General features: G+C 38.5%; 1 protein-coding gene across 5 annotated transcripts in view; it reads left to right on the top strand.

Annotated features, from left to right (window-relative positions):
- The window catches only part of ARSG (arylsulfatase G), a 194,516-nt gene that overhangs the window by 125,601 nt on the left and 47,743 nt on the right, over positions 1–21,172 (top strand). For 3 of the 5 annotated variants that reach the window (XM_069076565.1, XM_069076563.1, XM_069076561.1), the window contains exons 6-7: positions 84–198; positions 2,378–2,515. In XM_069076565.1, the coding sequence (XP_068932666.1) occupies positions 84–198; positions 2,378–2,515 (253 nt within the window). The remainder of the gene's footprint in view (positions 1–83; positions 199–2,377; positions 2,516–21,172) is intronic. The other 2 variants (XM_069076562.1, XM_069076564.1) reach the window with 1 other exon arrangement.

The following is a 21,172-nucleotide window of genomic DNA, read 5'->3' as shown; positions in this document are numbered from 1 at the left end:
AAATCAAGAGTTTGTGGGAGAGAGCTGCTGCTAGGACAACACTGCTGTGATTTGGAAGGCTGACCTCATTGCTTTGACCACAGGCTTCAGTTACTACTTTGGAATTCCTTATAGCCATGACATGGGCTGTAGCGACACCCCTGGCTACAATCACCCTCCCTGCCCGGCCTGCCCACCTGCATCAGCTCTATCACAAAGGTAATATCCAAAGCGATCATTTGATATTCCTCTGTATATGGGTCCACAGAAACTGAATTAAGCAGAAATCATACCTACCCTCTTGCTATTTACTGGAGAAGGTGGACAATAATGGTGTAGGATGAAACCTTGTTGCCCCATTTTACAAGGTGCTTCACTCAGTTCAGTTTAATTACCAATTACTGAGTCCACCTTTATGTACCAGACACTGGACTAGACACTGGGCCTATAAGACAAAAGTGAAAAAATAAAAAGAATTCTTCCTTCCTAGGAGTTTACATTCTATGGGGGATAGGAGTAAAAATATCTATGTTTAGATAGGACATGGCTTAAAAAAATGCAGCCTCAATACTAAATGAAAAATTTTCCCATTTCTTGGGAAATGTTGTGTGTATTTTTGACCACAGAATCATAGGATGTCAGGGTTAGAAGAAACCTTAGGGATCTATCTATTCTAGTGTGTCATTTTTAAAGGTCAAGGCAGTTTGGGGAAATTGAGTCACTGCTGTGCTCTAGTTAAGATGACATTTGCTATTTCCTATACACCATCCTTCTATCTTCCATCTTTTTTTTCTTAATTAAAAAAATTTTTTTTGTTGCTGTTGGAGGAGGGAGGGCAGGGCAATTGGGGTTAAGTGATTTGCCCAAGGTCACATGGCTAGTAAGTGTTAAGTGTCTGAGGTCACATTTGAACTCAGGTCCTCCTAACTCCAGGAAACTGGTGCTCTATTCACTGTGCCAACTAGCCACCCCTATCTTCCATCTTTATGTGTTCGTGTAGGCTTGTCCCCATGCCTGAGAAAATTCTTAGTTCCTTTCTTGAGTCCATCCATACCACCCCCACTCCTCAAAACATGTTGTATTTACTTTTTGTATATTTTGTGCTGTTTTTTTTCTGTGTATGTGTTGTTTCCTGCTCCTGCCTCCAAGTAGAGTATGAGCTCCTTGAAAGCAAGGACTATTTTTTCATTTTTTCCTTTGTGTGTCCAGCACCTAGCACAGGGTCTAGGATGTAAAGGTGGGTTCAGTAATTGCGAGTTGAATTGAATGATGCACTTTTCCTTGTAAATGGCCCTATGGAACTTTTAAAGTTCCGAGTCTGTGAGTCACCTGATATAAACCAAACCCTCAGACATGCTTGATATGACCATTAATCTCCCTTCAACAAATAATGAAACCAAACAGAAAAAGTTGTGACTGCGACCTTATACAGAGCTTCCTAGAAGGGAGAGAATCTCAGTGAAGTTATAAATAAGAATGTTTGGAATCCATTCAGTCCATATGTCATTTTCTCAGTTTTTCTTAAGATTGGTCTGTGGTAGCTACTCTAGCTGACCTTTTGATCTCCTTCATAAAGAAATATTCATTTCTAAAATTCATTGCTGGGATGTGTGTGTGTGCCTGCATACATTCACAGGACACCTACCACACAGGATTATTGCCAAGAAAATGGCCTATAAAACTGAAAGCAATGAAAAATATATTCTAAATGATAGAACTAGCCCAATATAGTACAGGGGCAGGGAACCTGCAGGTTCTCCACCTCTGATATAGTAAATAGAGCACAGTCTTCAAGTCAGAAGATCTGAGTTCAAATCTACCATCAGATATTTACTGTGTGACCTTGGAGAGTCACTTAACTTGTGACCGCCTCAGTTTTCTCAAATATAAAATGGGAATAATAATAATAATGGGTTGTAAGGATCAAATGAGGTAATTGTTGTGAAGCAGATGGACACAATAAATTCTGTTTCCTTTCTCATTCTGGGACCATGGATAAATCACTTCCTCTTTCTAGCTCTCAGTTTATTCCTATGTAAAATGAAGACAGTATCCAAGATTCCAGCCAACTCTGACATCCTAAAATCCTGTGATCATTCATAAAAACAAGACCAACGATAGCACATTAGTGAAGAAGAGAGTTATGAGTGTTTCAAGCATTCATCCCAACAGCCTGGAAAATATGTTCACTTGCTCAGGATGAGCAAATGTATTTTCCCAGGGGAGTAGAGAATGGGAAACTGTTAGACATTTTAGGCAAGTCTGCTAAATATCTTGTGTTTATTTAAGTGACTAGATGAAAAGAACAAAAAAACCAAAAACCCTTTCTCACCACAAGGCTACAGAATTACTTTGCTTATTACAATGAGTTAAGTGAGTGTCTGTGGTTTCTCTACAGCAGCCCTGGGAAAAACTGTTACCCTGATGTGGGCCTTCCTCTGTATGAGAACTTCATCATTGTGGAACAGCCAGTGAACCTCACGAGTCTTGCAGAAAAGTTTGCAGAGAAAGCCACACAGTTTATCCAGCAGGCAAGGTAGGCAAGCCACTGAAGCTATACACCTAGGTAACTTTGATATGTAAAGAGAGCCATGATTTCTTTGATGTGGTGGGTCTTCCCCTCCAATGACTCAGTTTCCCAGGACCTCCTCATCCTACTAGGTGGTCTTACTAAGTTGGTCTGTCAAAAAGACTTCTTCACCTGGTGACTACATTTTTCTTTGTACTCATTAAGCTGGGCTGGGTCGTGTTTTGGATGACAGACACACAGAACATTTCCCAGTCCACACCCAAAGCCTTTCCAGTTTGTTAAGACCTCTCCCAGGCTTAACCCTTTTGCTGTCACAGCCTTCAAAAAAGCAGGCTACCTCCCTACCACAAAGACCAGTCCCAGGGGAAGCCTCCCTTTTCCTGCATAAATGCTGAGAAAACTCAGGATCTAGTGGAGTTTGTTGTGTTAAGCAGAGTTATTTGCTGTCAGTCTGCTAGTGGAGGTAAATACAGTCAGCTCTTGGCTCTGAATCAGGAACTGGAATACCTGCGTTTGAGTCCCAGCCCTGCCAATAACAAAATTCACCTTCCTGAGGTTCCTCTTCTGTGAAGTAAGGGGGTTGAACTGGGTGAATTCTACAATCCTTTCTAGCTATCATATTCTGTGATTTGTGCTTATTCAAGGAAAAAGAAGGTGCCAAAGGGGAACTAGATAATGCAAAACACATAATCCCCAAATCGCCTAGTTTAAATGACTCTGGCATGCCAATACAGAGATACAGGCAAATACTTATTCTTCAGTATTCTCTAATCCTTGTATCACTCAGATCTCTGTTGGGTGGGATCAGTTGTATCACAGTAATCCTTGGAGCTTGAGGAGCTCAGGTGTTCTAGGCTGCTTCTAGAAAATCTTAGAGATAAGAATGTGAACTTCCTGAGGGGAGGGAGGGTTTATTTGTTATCTCCTGGGAGCCTAACTCACAACTATAGACTAGATTGTGCATTTTGATAAACAAGGTTATCTTAGCTCCTTTTGGGTCATAAAAATTTTCTGTTCCAATTCTCTTTTTACCACTAGGATTGATTTAAGCATAAGAGATCCTGAGGGGGCAGCCCAGGTGGCCCCAGAGATTTCATCTTATTGGTTTTTAGGAACCTTGGAGAAATATTCTGGCTCCTAAGGCCATTATTGCTAGGCAACTTCAGAAAATCTCTGAATAAGTAAAACAAATCTTTCTTGGAGAATGGAATATGGTTATCTGGTAAAACAAAAACAAAAAACAAGTTGGGGTTTGTTTAAGAAATGGTAGGTGCTTAATAATAAACATTTGGTATATCAAAGAGTTACAAATAGAAAGACAGAATAGATTGAAGCTCCTGATTCTTTAAGATTGAAATTAAAGAAGAAATGAAAGTCATAGATTGCAAGGAAACCTTAGAGATAATCAAATCACCCCTGTCATTCACTTTATTGAGAAGATCTATAATCACACAGGTAATTAGTGGCAGAGAAGAGATCAGAACCTGTGTCTCCTGAATCCATTGCTCTTGCTGTTATAAAATGCCACCTCTATTAGGTTAACTGTGATAGACCTCCTCCCTGTTGTACCTGAATACTTTTTGACTTGAGTGTGGAACCCTTTGTTCATCTCTGGCCTATATAAGGAAGAAATACTCTGTGTGGAGTGTTGGTAGCAGTTAATGTGACTTGCAGAGTTGCTGATGGTTCAGATAATACTGAGTGACTAGTAGATATGCTGAAGGAATCTTGCTGTCTTTTGACTTTTTGTTATTTTAGGTACTCACTCTACTGATATAAGATGATAACCCTACTATAATTTGGGAGAGGTAGCCTTTAAGAGTTGCTATGGGGGCAGGTAGGTGGCGCAGTGAATAGAGCACTGGTCCTGGAGTCAGGAGGACCTGAGTTCAAATCCAGCCTCAGAAACTTGACACACTTACTAGCTGTGTAACTTTGGGCAAGTCACTTAACCCCAATTGCCCTCCAAAAAAATAAAAAAAATAGGGGCGGCCAGGTGGCTCAGCGAGTAAGAGCATTGGCTCCAGTGTCGGGATGACCTGGGGATCAAATCCAGGCTCAGATACTTAGCACCACATCCAAAAATAACTGGCCGTGTAACCTTGAGCAAGTTACTTAACCCTGATTGCTTTAAAAAAAAAAAAGAGTTGCTATGGCTTTACAAGTCAGAACTTTCTTTCTTTTTTTTTTTTTTTAAGCAATCAGGGTTAAGTAACTTGCTCAAGGTTACACGGCCAGGTGTTTCTGGGTGGGTGCTAAGTGTCTGAGCCCGGGATTCGATCTCTAGGTCTTCTCAACACTGGAGCAGGTGCTCTTACTTGCTGTGCTACCTGGCCGCTCCTAAGTCAGAACTTTCAATAATAATGCTAACAATAATAAAATAAATCTTGCATTGATATGGTGCTTTAAGGTTTATAAAGTGTTTTACAAATATTATCTCATTATTCTTGTAACAACTTAGGAGGTAGGTGCTATTATTATCCTCATTTTGCAGAGGAGGAAACTGAGGCAGATAGAAGAAGTTTTGGAAAAAGAGCCTTAGAAAGCACTTAGGATTATTGAATATAACCTAAATGAAGATCCAGCAAAGAAGAGTGAGAAGGAGCTTTAGACAGGAAGGAAGAGAAACAAGAGAGAACAGTAACAAAAACCTAGGGAGAAGAGAATATGAAGAAGAAGAGTATTGACAATGTTTTCTTTTTTTTTTTTACCCATAAAAAGTTATTTAATGAATGCAATTTACATTAGGGTCATAGTCTTGTAAACAATTTCTTTTAAAAAAATTTTTAAATTTTATTATTTGTTTTTTTTAACATTCTTTTCTTTTTAAATTTTGAATTCCACATTCTCTGTATCCACTCCCCTTCTCACTGACTAGGCAAGCAATATGATATCAGTTATACCTGTGATATCATGCAAAACATTTCCATATTAGCCATATTTCAAAAAAAAGCAAGAAAAACAAAAAAATGTGAAAGTTATACTTCAATTTGCACTCATATTTTAGAATCTCTTTCAGGAGGTGATTGGTATATTCTTTCAATTTCTATTTTACTCTCTAGATCTAAGATGTCAAGGCAGTTTTTCCTTGATAATTTCTTGAAGTATAATGTCAAGGCTTTTCATTTTTTTATCATGGCTTTCAGAGAGTCCAATAATTCTTAAATTATCTCCCCTTGATCTATTTTCCAAGTCAATAATTTTCCAGATGAGATATTCCACATTTTCTTCTATTTTTTCATTCTTTTGACTTTGTTTCTGTTTTTTTGTTTCTTTTTAATTTTTTTTCTTTCTTTTTTAGATTTTAAACTTAAATACAAAATAAGAAAAGAAAAAAAAGAATTGCCATGCGCACAGCAGAACATGAGAGGATTCAAAATATAAAGCAGTAAATTTCCATTTCCAGAAAGTCTATATCATAAAGACTATACATTGTGTTTAGAGGTGTTCGTATTTTCTTTGCTTCCTTATAGGTTTTCTTTTGTTCTCTGCTGTGCACTTATTACTTTGTTCCCCTCCCCAAGAAGAAGAAGGTTACAATTAAGCATGGATATACAACACACCCACATATGTATGTACATGTACATCTATAAATATACACACATATTAAAACACATATATACACATACATTCAAATATGTGTATATATGCACACATACCGACATACATATACTTACATACACATACATATACATAGATATCTATAATCATACACATATATACACATATACATTCATATGCATCTCTGTAAGACTGTACTATATTTATTTGTCTTCTGTTTCTCTGAAAGTAGATAACATTATTCTTCATAAGTCCCAGTCTTTCCACATTTTTCTAAATCTGCCAACTCATCATTTCTACACTACATCAATATTCTAACCTTATACTGTCTAGTTATTTTAAATAGTATAAAACAATATTGATTAATGTGGCTGAGGTGTAGTATAGTTTCCTCATTTTTCTCTTTTGATTAAATCTATTTTAGCTTTACTTTGTCTGAGATCACGATTACTTCCCCTGCTTTTTTTCCTAATTCTAATCCTGATCTGTATTTGTGTGTGTTTCTTAATTCCTATACCTCCTGACTCCTCTGCTTTACTTCTATCCACTGCCTTGCCCTACTTTTACTTAATCTATCCCAACTTCAAGGATCCCTCCCTTATACTCCCCCCTCCTTTCTCCTTGCACCAAAGCTCCCTCCTTTATCTTCTCCCCCACCCTAAAATCCCTCCCTTAGCCTTTCCCCCTCCCTATCCCCTTAGCCTTTTATTGCTTTCTGAATTTAGAAGACTTTTATACCTTTCTAGATATATATGTATTGTTCCTTTTTTTTTTTTTTAAAGCAACCGGGGTTAAGTAACTTGCCTAAGGTTACACGGCCAGGTGTTTCTGGGTGGGTGCTAAGTGTCTGAGCCCCAGGTCGTCTTGACACTGGAGCCAGTGCTCTTACTTGCTGTGCTACCTGGCCGCCCCTCATATTTTTCCTTCTTTAACCCATTCCTGATGAGAGCAGGGTTCTAGAACTACCAGCCCTCGTCCACCATCCAATTCCTCTGTGTTCGTTCTTCCTCTTGTGCCTCATTTGTATAAGATAATTATTCTTTTTACCTTTTCCTAGATGGTTTACTATTTAGTATCACATCATGCTCAGTTCTACCCCAATCTTTCTTTCGAGCTACCCAATTATTAATAACAATCTTAGACATACATTTTACCTTTCTTCATATAAAAATTAAATCATTTGTCATTATTGAGTCCTTGTATTAGTCTTTGATGTTTACCTTATATTTCTTTTGGATCTTGTGTGTCAGATTTTCTGTTGATTTCAGGTCTTTTTACAACAAATTCCTTAAAGTCTGGCAATTCATTGAATATCCTCTTTTTTGAAATTCAGAATTATACTTAACTTTTCTGGGTGTGGTATTTTTGATTGTAACTCCAGTTCTTTTGCTTTTTGATATATAGTGTTCCAAGACCTGCGATCTTTTAGTATGTATATATGTATGATTCTAATTGTAGCTCCACCATATTTGAATTGGTTTTTTTCCTGTTCATAATATTTTCTTCTTGCGCTTGGGGTTTTAGAATCTAGCTATAAAATTCCTGTAGGTTTTCCTCATAAGATCTCTTTCAGGTAGTGATTGGTGGATTTTTTTTTTTTTCTATTTTTACTTTCCCCTTTTGTTTTAATACTTAGGACAGTTTTTAAAAATTATTTTTTTGTATTATTCTATCAAGATTCTTTTTTTTTTCTTTTTGGAGGGCAATTGGGGTTAAGTGACTTGCCCAAGGTCAAACGGCTAGTTTTTGTGTTAAGTGTTTGAGGCTGGATTTGAAATCAGGTTCTCCTCACCCCAGGGCCGGTGCTCTATTCACTGTGCCACCTAGCTTCCCCTGACTCCTTTTTTTTTTTAAGATTCTTTTTTATTGTTGCTTTCAGGTAGTCCAATTATTCTTATGTTTTATCTTCTTGATCTGTTCTCTAGATCAAGATTTCACTTTCTCTTCTATTTTTAATTTTGTTTTTATATATTTTTAGTATTTTATTTTTTCATATTTATTTTTCATTTTATTAGGTTTTTCTTGGTCCCTTGTATAATTGCTAGCTTCCCCTTTGCCCAATTCTAATTTTCAAAGAGTTATTTTTTTCTTTAAGATTCTAGATCTCCTTTTCTAGTTGGTTGACTTTCTTTTCATTATTTTTTTGCTTTTCTTGGATTGTTCTTATTTTTAAAATTTTTCCTCAATCTCTCTCATTTGATTTTTGAAGTATTTTTAAAGTTCTATGAATTCTTTTTGGGCAGGTAACTATTTGATGTTACTCTTTGGTGTAGGAGAGATTTTTTTTGTTGTTGTTGCTTCGATTTCCTCCTCTGAAAACAAACCCTGAACTTATCTACTTCCACAGTACTTTTTATGGTTGGATTCTTTCTCCTATGCCTGCTCATTATTTTTTATTTTTAGAAGTTTTTTTTTATTGTAATCACCTCTAGTTCTGAGGTATAGGGGATGGTGCCTCTGGCCTCATATCCTCCTTCAGTTCTTCCCTCTGGCCTGGAATTGAAACCAAGAACTCTGCCCTCCTGTAAGCGTCCACAACCCCTGGCATCCTTGCCCCAGGCTGCATCTGCACTCATCAGGCATAAGCTGGTTTTTTCCTCCCCAGGGTTGTGTCTTGTCTCAGCAGCATAGCTGGGGCTGGTGTTCCTTATGCTGACCTGCTCCACCATCTTCCCAGAATCCTCTCCTTTTTTTTTTGACATTACTGTCTCTTGGTTAAGAGCTCCCAAAGCTACTGCTGTGGCTGCTGTTGCCATCATAGTTATGTTGACTCTGGACAGGCCTCCAACTCAATGTCACAGACATCTCCTGCTGACCTCTTAAATTTTCTTAGGTGGGAAGAATATCTCACCTCAACTTTTTGTTGGCTCTGCCACTCCAGAATTTGATTTGAGGTATTGTTTGGAGGGGAATATTGGAAGAGTTTAGCTGGGGTGGCTGCCCCTAATTTGCCATCTTGGCACTACCTCCTTGACAGTGTAAAAGGTTTCAGGGAGGTCAAGAAGGATGAGGATTGAGAAAAGGCCATAAGATTTGGCAATTAGTATCACTGGTAACTTTGGAGAAAGTTGTTTCAGATGAATGATGATGTGAAGTCAAAAATCAGGCTGCAGAAAGATTAGAAGAGAGGAAGAGAAGAGGAAATGGAGGAACTAATTGTAGACAGCTTTCTTAAAGAGTTTAACCACAAAAGGGATGATTGCTATCAGGGTTGGTTGCATCAAGTGAGGACTTTTTAAGATTAGGGGAGTCATGAACATGTTTGTAAGCAGTAGCAAAGTAGCCAGTAGTCAGGGAGAGACTGAACATCAATAAGAGAGTGGTGTAGAGGGAGCAATCTACTGGATCAAATGGAATGGAATGGGATTAAGTGTATGAATTTTGCTTTGACAAGGAGAATGTCTACCTCCTTATGTGAGGCAGAGGTGAGGGAGCTGATAGTTATAGAAAACATTTGAGTGATGTGAGATGAGGAAGAGGGAAGAAAAGAGAACTCTTGGCAAATGACCTTGATTTTTTTTAGTGAAATATGAGGCAATATTCTCAGTTCAGATAGTGGGGGGCAGGGGGAGGAAGAGGGAGAGGAGTGCCATGGGAGATTTGAGGAGGAGTGAAATAGGTTGAAAAAGCCACTGATTTGAGTAATACATTGAATTAATTAGGGAGGTATAAAGGGGTTACCATGCTTCAATGAAGGCTTAGTTGAGATTATGTAACAAACTGATAGTGGATCCAAGCTGGATTTCATGATTTTTCTCCAGCTCCATATAAAGCAGTGCATGAATAGAAGCAAAAGAGGCAGATGGTGGGAGTAATCCAAGGTTGAGATTTAGCAAGGCATAACTGGCAATGGGATAAGGGGATCAAGGGACTCGATTGTAGAGTCCAGTATAAAGTTCAACTGGTCCACCAAGGGGTCATGATGGGGAAAGGAGTATAACCAGAAGAGGGCTGATGGCCTTCGAAAGAGCTGAGGGGTAGAGAGATTAAAGGTCGTAGTAAGGACAAAGAAATCCTTAAGGATAAAGAAGTCCAAAGACAAAGTTTGGGGTTGCAAGGCAGAGGGAGAGGTGAAATAGCAGCAGATAATGATCAGATGAAGAAATTTCAGAGTTCATGAGCATGGAAATGGAATGAATACTGGTGGTTGATCAGAAGATCAAGAGTGTGACTATGTGCAGTTTTGTGGGGTGGAGTAATAGGCCATAGGAAGTCAGTAAACGGAAGAACTGAAACGTTAAGGTGTTTAAGAGAGTGTAACTACGTATGTGGAAGTTCCTCTGTATGAGTGCTAGAGCTGAGATGGAGAGAAAGACCATGACCTAGGCAACAAATTCATCAAGAGAGAAGAGTGTCTTGGGGGTTGGTAAGTAACAATTATTAGAGTCTTCAATGAGTGATAAATATGGATAGAATGAACCTCAAAGGAGGAGAGGTTATTGATGGAGGTAGAGGGAGAGTCTGGAAGTGGAAGTGGGAAGCAAGGAGTATTCTGCCCCCTTCCCCACAGCTTCTGAATTGGATGAGGGGTATGGGTGAAAATGTAAATGGTATTGGAGAGGATGCCCAGGGATACTGTTATCAGGAAGGAGCCGTATCTCCTAAGTGCCAAAAGATGGAGAGTATGGGAAATGAAATGATTTCAAATGAAAGCAAGTTTGTTTTCTATGGAGCAGGAATTTAAGAAGGCACAGTGGAAGAGGTGATAGATCTGGAATGGGTCATTGGGAAGGAATAAAGGGGTAGGGTTGAAGTTAATGAGGAAGAAGAAGTGGACAATGAGGTTTGTACAATGACAAGGGTTTATAACCACTGGAGTGGAGAGAGTATGATAGGTAGGAGTATGTTAACAATTGAGGAATGCGTTAGGCAGATTATCAGTTAACTAGAGAAAGATTAGACTATTCAGGGCCCTGGTTTGATATTCTTGTGGTAGGTGGTAATGTTGACTCTTGTAAGGCACAGGAAGCCTGATTGCCAGTATGCAGGTGTAGGTGAAAGACTGCGTTGGGGGATTCTGAACAGGAGGAAGGAACTGAATATTCAGAGTGTGTCTAATTTGGGAATAACCTCTGTAGAAGGCATGTATCCTAGTCTGATACCTCAAAAGACACCTTGGAAGACAGGTAGGTGGGCTGGATTTAGGACTGATGCTGGACTCCTGGGGAAGTCTCAGGGGGTGAAGACAGTAGCCGCAAGAAGTCAGACTAGATGTAAAGTTAGGGCTCCCTGAGAATTCCCAGGATTGGGGTGGGGGGCAGAGCAGGGGCAGAGACAGGTAGGCAGGACAGATCTAGAGGTATAGTGCAGTATAATGGAGCTAGGATTGAAAGTCAGGCTCTTTGACTTGGAGTCCAGTGCTCTGTCACCTATATCGTATGCTAATAGGCATAAAGACAGTCTAAACAGCCTGATCACTGCAAGTATGTCTAGGCTGGGGGGCCCCTTCTCCACATTTTATGTGGGTGCACAAAGTGGCCCGGCAGAGTGGAAAGAGTGCCAAATTTGAGTGTATAGTTTGAATTCTGGACTTGTTGCTTTTTACCTGTGTGGTTTTGAGGTGGAACTAGATGATTTCTGAGGTCTCTTTCAGTGCTAAGCTCTAGTTCTTCGATTAAATTCAGGTCAGTGGCTCTAAGACGAATATGCTGAAGGCTAAAACAGGATTTGAGCTAGGTTAGGCAGCAGGCAGAGTGCTGAGCTGGCAGATAATGGGATGGGGAAAGAATAAACACAGCATATTCACAGAAGGGCACATAAATCTGGAAAATCCTCCATTCCTTAGAGGCAAAATTTAGAAGAAGGCCATATTGACCAGAAGCCCCCTTTCTTCTCTCACCCTACCCTCTGAAAAATTGCCCCAGAATTTCCTTCTATAATAATCCTCCAGCCAAGCAGTTGGAGTCACAATTCCCATGACTATGGGGTTTTCCTGTTGTACCCCTCCCCAACCCAACTGAAACATATTCCTGTGTCTCATACTCTCTAAACTCTGCTCTAAGCTTTCCTGTTGGACAGCTTGTTTGTGTGACCAGATGATCCATGCCATGATGTTAATGAAAAGCCTCACACCCACCACCCTTCCCTTACTAAAATTTACATGCATTTTATTTTTAATTAATGCCTTTGTTTTTATTACTATTCATTTAAATTTTTTATTGATATCTTATGTTTCTTACATCTTTATAGTTATCTCAAGTATCTCTCCTCCTATCCCTCTTAGAGAGCCATCTTATGTAACAAATGGTATTTTTTTAAAGAGAAAAAATGCACAACTGATCATTACATTGAAAAAGTTCAAAAACATGTGTAACACTTGTAGACCACCCATTTCCACAAGGGGGTGGGTTGGAGGTATTCTCTCATATCTCTATACTTGAGACATGCTTAATCTTTATAATTTTGTTATATTCACTTTTGATTTTTGTGTGTGTGGTTTTCTTTCCATTTACATTATTGTAATTGCATATATTGTTTTCTTGACTGCTTACTTCACTCTGCATCAGTTCATGTAGATCTTTTCATACTTCTCTGTATTCATCACATATATAATTTTTTATAGCATATCCTCTACTGATAGGCATCTATATGCTTTGTTTCCAATTATTTACTATCACAAAAAGTGTGGATATAACTATGTGTGTATATGGTGACTTTTTTCATATTGTTGTCTTCCTTGGAATTATAAGTCCAATAAGAATCTCTGGTTCAAAGGATATGGGCATTATAATCACTTTATTTGTATAATTCCAAATTGCTTTCCAAAATGCTTGGACCATCACAGCTCCACCAACAATGTATTGATGTGCCACAACCTCTCCAATATTGACCATTGCCATTTTTTGTCATGTTTGTCAATTTGCAGGGTGTGAGGCAAAACCACAGGGTTGTTTTAATGTGCATTTCTCTTATTACTAGTGATAAAGAACATTATTTCGTGTGGCTTCTGGTTGTTTTGAGAACTGTTTGTTCATATCCTTTGACCACTTATCTATTGGGGAATAGCTATTAGTCTTAAGATATATTTATTAATTGTTTATAAATTTTGAATACCAAACCCTTATAAGAGAAACCTGATAGAAAAACATTTCCTCCCATTTGACCACTTTCTTTCTTATGCTAGATGCATTATATGTCTGTGCATAAGATTTTCAATTTCATGTAATCGAGGTTATCAATTTAATTTTTCTTTAATTGCTTCTATCTCTTGTTTGGCTGAGAATACCTCCACTACTCACAGCTGTGAGAGGTATATACTCTATTTCTCTTCTAATTTTTTAATAGTATGATCTTTAATATTAAAGTTGTATGTCCATTTCAAGTATATTATGAAATGTTGTGTGATGTGTTGGTCTAAACCTAACTTTTGCCAGACTACTTTCCAGTTGTCCCAGCAATTTTTAGCAAATAAGTTGTTTCTTCCTAAGTAGTGATTGTATTTTTTGCTTGATCAAACACTGGGTTGTTGATTTCCATTATTTCTGATTCTCCCTTGTCTAATCTGTTCCATTGATTTCTCTCCATATTTTTAAACTAATACTAGATCATTTTGATGGTTGGGTTACTGCTTTATACTAAGGTTTGAGGTCTGGAAATGCTATTCTACCTTCAACTCTACTTCTTTTCATCATCTCCCTTAATATTCTAGATTTTTTGTTTTTCAAAATGTTTTCCTGGTTCTGCATCAGTTCATATGTTTCCCTATTTTCTCTGAATTCTTTATATTTGTTGCATATTATGACTGAATAATATTCCACTACATTCATGTATCAGAATTTGTTCAGCCATTTCCCAGTTAATGGTCACATGCTTTCTTTCCTGTTTTCTGCTACCACAAAAAAGATTTGCTATGAATATTTTGGTATATATGGGACCTTTTTTCCTGTTTTTTGCCCTTATAGAATGTATGTCTAGCAGTGAGATTTCTAAGGTTTTAGTCAGTCGGTCACTAAACATTTATTAGATACCTGCTAGTTACCGTGTACCTTACTAATCTGTGTAGGTACAAAGAAAGGCAAAAGACAATCTTGGCCTCAAGCAGTTCAGATTTAATGGGGGACAACATGCAAACAGCTGTACAAACAAGCCGCATGCAGGGCAAGTTGGAAATAATTAATAGAGGGAAGGCACTGGAATTAAGAGAGATCAAGAAAAGTTTCTGGTAGAAAGTAGGATTTTAGCTGGAAAGGGAAGTCAGGAGTTAGTAGAGATAAGGAGGGAGAGAATTCCAGACATGGGAAATAGCTAGTGAAAATGCCCAGTCAAGAGATAGGGTTTCTTGTGTGAGGGATAGCAATGGAGACCAGTGTCATTGTATCATAAAGTACATGGGGAGTAAAAGGTGTAAGAAGACAGAAAATCTGTGTGTGGGAGAGGTTATGAAGGGCTTTGAACATAAAAGGATTTTATCTTTGATCCTAGAAGTTATAGGAAGACAGTTTATTGAATAGCTTGGGGGGGGGTTTGGGGGGGGGTGTGTAGTGACATGGTTAGACCTTTGCTTTAGGAAGATCACTTTAGCAGCTGAGTGAAGAATGGACTGGAGTAGGGAAAAAATTATGGTGGGGAGACCAACAAGTAGGCTATTGCAATAGTCTAGGTGATAAGGTGATGAGAATCTTCACCAGAGTGGTGGCAAGTGTCAGAGAAGAGAAGGGAACACATATGGCAGATCCTAAATCTTTTTCTCTCCCATTTGCATCTTTTAGCTATCATTGAGACCTGGCTTCCCTCAATTACAAATTATGATTTCTAGTACTGGCCACATCTTCAGTCATTCCCTTTGGCTTTGGCCGAGGCAAGGAGATTGGAAAACTCTTTGCTCCTCATTGTCAATTCCTCATATAGCTTAGCTGTCATATTCTTATCTGAAAAATTTGATACCAAGATCTTTCTCCCAGTTAAGTCTCCCTTCTAATACTTTTGTCTTGTTCATACAATGTTTTCTTAATGACATATAATTTAAATTCTCTATTTTTATCTTTTCTGACCTTCTCTATCTCTTGTTTCTTTAAGAACTTTCCCTATAGCCATGATTGTAAAAGCTACCTCCATCCACTTTCCTCTGTTTTTTAATGATGGGTCACATGTTTTAACAAGGGCATTCTCAAGACAATGGTCTATTTTAGTGCCCCTAGACAAAGGAATACCTGTGTTAGTAGGAGTATCAGCTGTTCATGGAGGAGATGGAGGCAGATTATTGTAGCGGAAAGGACCTTGAATTTGGGGCTAGAAAACATGTATCCAGATCTGCTACTTAAAATCGGTATCACCTCAAGCATGGTATTTAACCTCTTTGGGTCTCAGTTTCTCCATCTATAAAATCTCCTTTTGTACTAGTAGTCCTTCTACCTCTAAATCCTACAATATCTATATTTTGGGGGAGGGGAAGGGATTTTTATGGAGTTTTGAATCAACAGGCAACTACCAACTCTGCTCCTGTTTCTGAAAGACTCCACTAATTTTCTCTGGGCTTGCCCCCTCTCTGGTTGCAGAATGGGTTTGGGGAAGTATCTTCTCAAAATAGGAGGCTCTAGCCTGGGGTTTTCCATGTCATGTCAGTGATTTTCCAAATTTTCTTGCTCAAGGACTTCCTGCCAATAAAATAGCATCCCTCTAGCACCTAGCTCTCAATTACCCCTTTACTTTATGTCACTATCCTTCCCTACTTGTCAACATCTTGTGACCCTACAGGCTCTGCCATGACCTAAGGAGGGCTCCCACAGGTCCAGGGAGCATTATTTTATAAAGTATTCCTTATTTACCCTGAAGAAGAGAAAGGCTAAGTCATAATTCTATTATGATCTTCAATAGACAGTGTGATACAATCGAGAGAGGGCTAAATTTGAAGACATGGGTTTGAGTGTGTACATCACTTTCCTCATTAAATAAAAATGAGAGTATTAGACTGTATGACTTTCAAGATCATTTCTAGTTTTCTATCTGTGATACAATGCAGCACCACATTTAAAGCTCTAATTAGATCAGGGGTTTTTAACCTTTTTTTTTTTTTTGTTTCATGGACCACTTTGGCAGTCTTGTGATGGAAAAAAATTTCCATCTCAGAATCTTGTTTCTAAGTGCTTAGAATAAAATACGTAGGGTTAGGGCTATAAAGGGAGCCAATTACATTGTTATCAAAACATATTTTAAAGTTCACAGATCTCAGGTTAAGAACTCCAGAATGAGATGAATGGAGACCAATTATTCTCTGGTGTTACTTAATGTAAAACAAGAGGCTTAAATTAGAGCAAAAAAAAATTAGACTTTAACAAAAGAACTTTTGTAGTTATTAAACACTGAAGAACAGAATTACAAAATCTCACAGTTGGAAGGGATCTTAGGGAACATTTAATTCAGCCCAAACTGAAACAAGAGTCCTTCTTAAACACACTTGACAAGTTTTCTACACAGTTTTTCTTTTAATTTTTTCATTGATATCTTTTGTTTTTTATACAACAGTCATTGCCTAACATGGCACCCCAACAAAATTTTGTAACAAAAATAATGAAGCAAAATCACAGCCAATATATCTCATTGTATAGAAAACATCCTGCCCTGTAGCCCCCAACCAGTAAAAAAGAGGAGTATGCTTCATATTCCACCAATTTGGACCAAGATTGATCACTGCCATTGAATTCCATTGTCTTATTGTTACTTTAATTTACACTATTGTTATCATTCTGTATATTGTTCTGTTGGTTCCATTTCCTTCCCTTCACTTCAAACAACTCTTCCTACATTCCTTGAATTCCTTTTATTCTCTCTTGTGGTACAATAGTGTTATAGATTGTTTAATCATTCCCTAAGATATAGACATCCACTTTGTTTCCAGGTTTTCTCCTTGTTTGCTTCTGCAAAAAGTGCTGTTATTAGTATTTGGATATGTATGGGACTTTTCTGTCTTTGACTTTCTTGGGAGAACATGCCTAATCATGGGATTTCTGTATTAAAGGATCTGAACAGTTTAATGACATTTCTGGTATAGTTGCAGTTGCTTTGAAGAACTATCTGCTTAATCTTTATAATTCCTTTCTTGCTTTCTAAAGTTAGATAACATCATCTTCATTTTAAAGACGAGAAAGCTGAGACTTAAAGAGGTAAAGCTCCTTTGAAAGTCTCTTTTTTTAAAAAGTATTCTTCTGGGGGCGGAGTCAAGATGGTGGAGTAGAAATAGGACCTAATCGTGGCTCCGGCTCTCACCACCTCCAATGCATGTAAAAGGGGACTCTGAACAAACTTTGGAGCTACAGAACCCACAAGATGACACAAAGAAGCTACCCTCCCGCTGAGGACAGCCTGGCAGGAATCAGCGCAGCTTTTGAGATTCTTTTTCCATCTGGCAAAGGACAAAGTGAGAGGTCAGTGCACTGTGGACTTTGGGACCCAGTAGTTGGGAGTGCGTCACCTTTTGCCCCTGGGGTGAGAAGCCACTGAGAGCTGTGGCACAGCCGCCACCACGTGGCAGCTTCAGCTCCTGGCCTGCAGAGTGTAGGGAGACCAAGCGACCAGTCTGAGGGGTAATCGCTCTTGCTTTAACCTGCTTGGATCTGGATTGTGGTCCAGTGTGGAGGTCCTAGGGTGTGCAACCAGCTTGCCAGAGCTTGTGGAGGCTTCAGAGAGGGCACCCAACTAATACCTCTGGCAGCTGAGAAAACCCCAGCGTTTAGAACGAAGCTCCCCTGTCTGGTAACAGAGTCTGACCGTGACAAAAAGCCGAAAGGTTTTTTGAGTGGCAACATGACCAGGCAAAAAAAGCAAAGCAAACAGAAGAATCCAACACTCCTATTTTGGGGACAAAAAGGATCAAAGCATGGAACAGGAAGAAGACAGTGAAGTCAGAACTCCTGCACCAAAAGCTTCAAAGGAAAATATGAGCTGGTTACAGGCTGTAGAGGACTTTAAGAAGCAGATAAGAGAAATGGAGGAAAAATTGGGAAGAGAAATGAGAACGATGCAAGAAAATTACGAAATGAGAGTCAACAGCCTGACTGAGGAAAATAACAATTTAAAAAATAGACTAAATCAAATGGCAAAAGAGGCTCAAAAAGGCAATGAGGAGAAGAATGCCTTAAAAAGCCAAATTTGCCAGATGGAAAAAGAATCTCAAAAGCTCAATGAGGAGAATCATTCTTTCAGAATTAGATTGGAGCAAATGGAAGCTAATGACTTTATGAGAGGTCAAGATACTGTTAAACAGATCCAACTAAATGAAAGAATAGAAAGCAATATGAAATATCTCATTAGTAAAACCACTGACCTGGGAAATAGATCCAGGAGAGATAATTTAAAAATTATTGGACTACCTGAAAGCCACGATCAAAGAAAGAACCTAGAAATCATCCTCCAAGAAATTTTCAAGGAAAATTTCCCTGATGTTTTAGAAATAGAGGACAAAATAGAGGTTGAAAGAATCTACCGATCACCTCCTGAAAAAGATCTCAAAAAGAAAACTCCTATGAATATTATAGCCAGGTTCTGGAGTTTCCAGATCAAGTAGAGAATATTACAAGCAGCCCGGAAGAAACAATTTGAATATTGTGGAAACACAAAAGGATAACTCAGGCTCTGGCAGCTTCTGCACTGAGGGATTGAAGGGCTCAGAATATGATATTCCGGAGGTCAAAGGGGCTGGGATTAAAACCAAGAATCACTTACCCAGCAAAACTGAGTATCATGTTTCAGGGGAAAGTATGGTCATTCAATGGAATGGAGGACTTTCAAGCATTCTTGATGAAAAAACCAGAATTGAATAGAAAATTTGACATTCAGATACAAGAAGCATGAGAAGGTAAACAAGGAAAAGAAATCATAAGGAATTCATCAAATTTGAACTATTAACATTCCTACATGGAAAAATGATAATTGTAACTGATGAAACTTTTCTCAATATGAAAATAGTTGAAGGGAATAGAAATATGTGTGTGTGTGTACATATGTCTGTATCAGATGATATACGGGTGTATGAATACATATGTTAATGTGTGTATACATGTTTACAGGTATACATAGATAGAGGGCACAGAACCAATTTAATAGGAAGGGATGATACTTAAAAGGTGAAATTAAGAGGTGAGAGAGGAATATAATGAGAGGAGATGGGGAGAGACAGAATGGGGTAAATTATCTCATATAGAAGAGGCAAGGGAAAATGGTTCCAATGGAGGGGAAGAATAGGAAGGGAATGGTCAACCTTATTCCCATTGAATTTGGTTTAGGGAGGGAATGACATACACACTAAATAGGGTATCTCATCCTACAGGAGAGTAAGGGGGAAAGGGGATGGATGAGAGGGGGGATGATGGAAGCGAGGGCAGGCTGGGGGGAGGGAAGTTGGAAGCACCCACTTTTGAAAAGGGATGGTATCAAAGTAGAGAATATAACAAGTGGGAGGTGGGATAGGAGGGAGGGAGGGAAATATGGTCAGTCTTTTACAATATATCTACTATGTTATTGTTTTGCATTAGCTATACATGTACAACCTATACCGAACTGCTTATCTTCCCAGTAAGGGTGGGAGATAAGGGAGGAAGGGAATGAATCTGGAATTCAAAGTTTTAAAATCAAATGTTTAAAATTATATATATATATATATACACTATTATTAATACTATTTTACATGTAATTGGGAAATAAGATATACAGGCACTGGGGCATAGAGATCCACCATGCCCTCCTGGAAAAGTCAAAGAGGGTATGGGAGAAGATATGGAAGAGAGCAGATTGGAGGAGGGGATATCCTGTGAGACTATTTTGGGGTGGTGGGTAGGGGGAAAACGGGGAGAAAATTTGTAACTCAAAATCTGGCGGAAATGAATGATGTAAATCAGAAGTTAATAAAGCATTTGAAAAATGGAAAAAAAAGTATTCTTCCCTTCTCTGTAGGTGGAGGAATAGAAAAGGAAGATAGATAATGCAGAACTGAAAATAAAATAAAATTGGATTTATCAGAGCATTTACTTTCTTTTTTTTCCACTGCCCCTACCCCCCACCCCCACCCAGTGAACAATAGAAACCCTCAAAAAACTAAGACCCTCATACTCAAGAGTGCTTATCTCCTGGATTCTAAGTCCATCATCTCTCAGGAGGGAATTGAGTGATATGTTTCATTTTCAGTTTTCTTGACTCATGGTTTATGATTATTACATTAACTGGAGTTCTAAAATCTTTTAAAGCTGTTTTCTCTATAACATCATTGTGGGTGGCTAGGTGGCAAGGTGAATAGAGCACTTGCCCTGGAGTCAGGAGGACCTGAGTTCAAATCCTGCCTCAGACACTTGACACACTTACTAGCCATGTGACTTTGGGCAAGTCACTTAACTCCAATTGCCCTCCAAAAAGCAAAGCAAAACAAAACAAAACAAAAAAAAAATCATTGTGAAAATTGTTCTCCAGGTTCTCCTCACCTCACTCAGAATTAAATCATACAGACACATTGTATATCCCAATACTACTTTAAGTAAATATATACATGAAAATGTTTATTTAGAATCACAGAATATTCTAGCTAGAATGGAGTTCCCAGATGTATTGGGAATGATTATTTACCTCACAAAAGGACAAAATGGTCTTGACTAGTGAGTGTTCCGTTTTTGGGAGGGGGTAAGACTAGATTCATGATTTTGTTAGTGTGTAAACTCCCTGTAAAGGAATTAATTTGTAATTTATCATTTAGAGGCTGATCTGGTACCAAGGTATCAAGTGATTTTACCCAAGGTCATACAATTAATATGCATCAGAGTCAGGACTTGAACCTGGGTCTTACTGACTTTGAGGCTGGCTCTCTATACATTATTTCAATTGCCTCTAGAGCAGAGGCCTACTACCCACTTTATAAAAAAAATTAAGCGCCTCCCACCCTTGAAATATCTTTTCTTTAACCGTTTAAGAATTGGTTTTTTTGGTTTTTTTTTTTTGCTTTTTATTTGGAGGGCAATTGGGGTTAAGTAATTTGCCCAGGGTCACATGGCTAGCTTTTTTTGTGTTGTGTCAGAGGTCGGATCTGAACTCAGGTCCTCCTGACTCCAGGGCCGGCACTCTACTCACTGCACCACCTAGCCGCCCCTAAGGGTTGGTTTTTAAAAAAAAATTTGCATCATTTCA

The sequence above is a fragment of the Petaurus breviceps genome, unplaced genomic scaffold (assembly GCF_028583685.1).
Source record: "Petaurus breviceps papuanus isolate PSGF00001 unplaced genomic scaffold, PetGlider_PUasm1.0 90925, whole genome shotgun sequence".
NCBI classification, from domain to species: Eukaryota; Metazoa; Chordata; class Mammalia; order Diprotodontia; family Petauridae; genus Petaurus; species Petaurus breviceps.
This window is presented reverse-complemented; position numbering and strand designations above follow the sequence as displayed.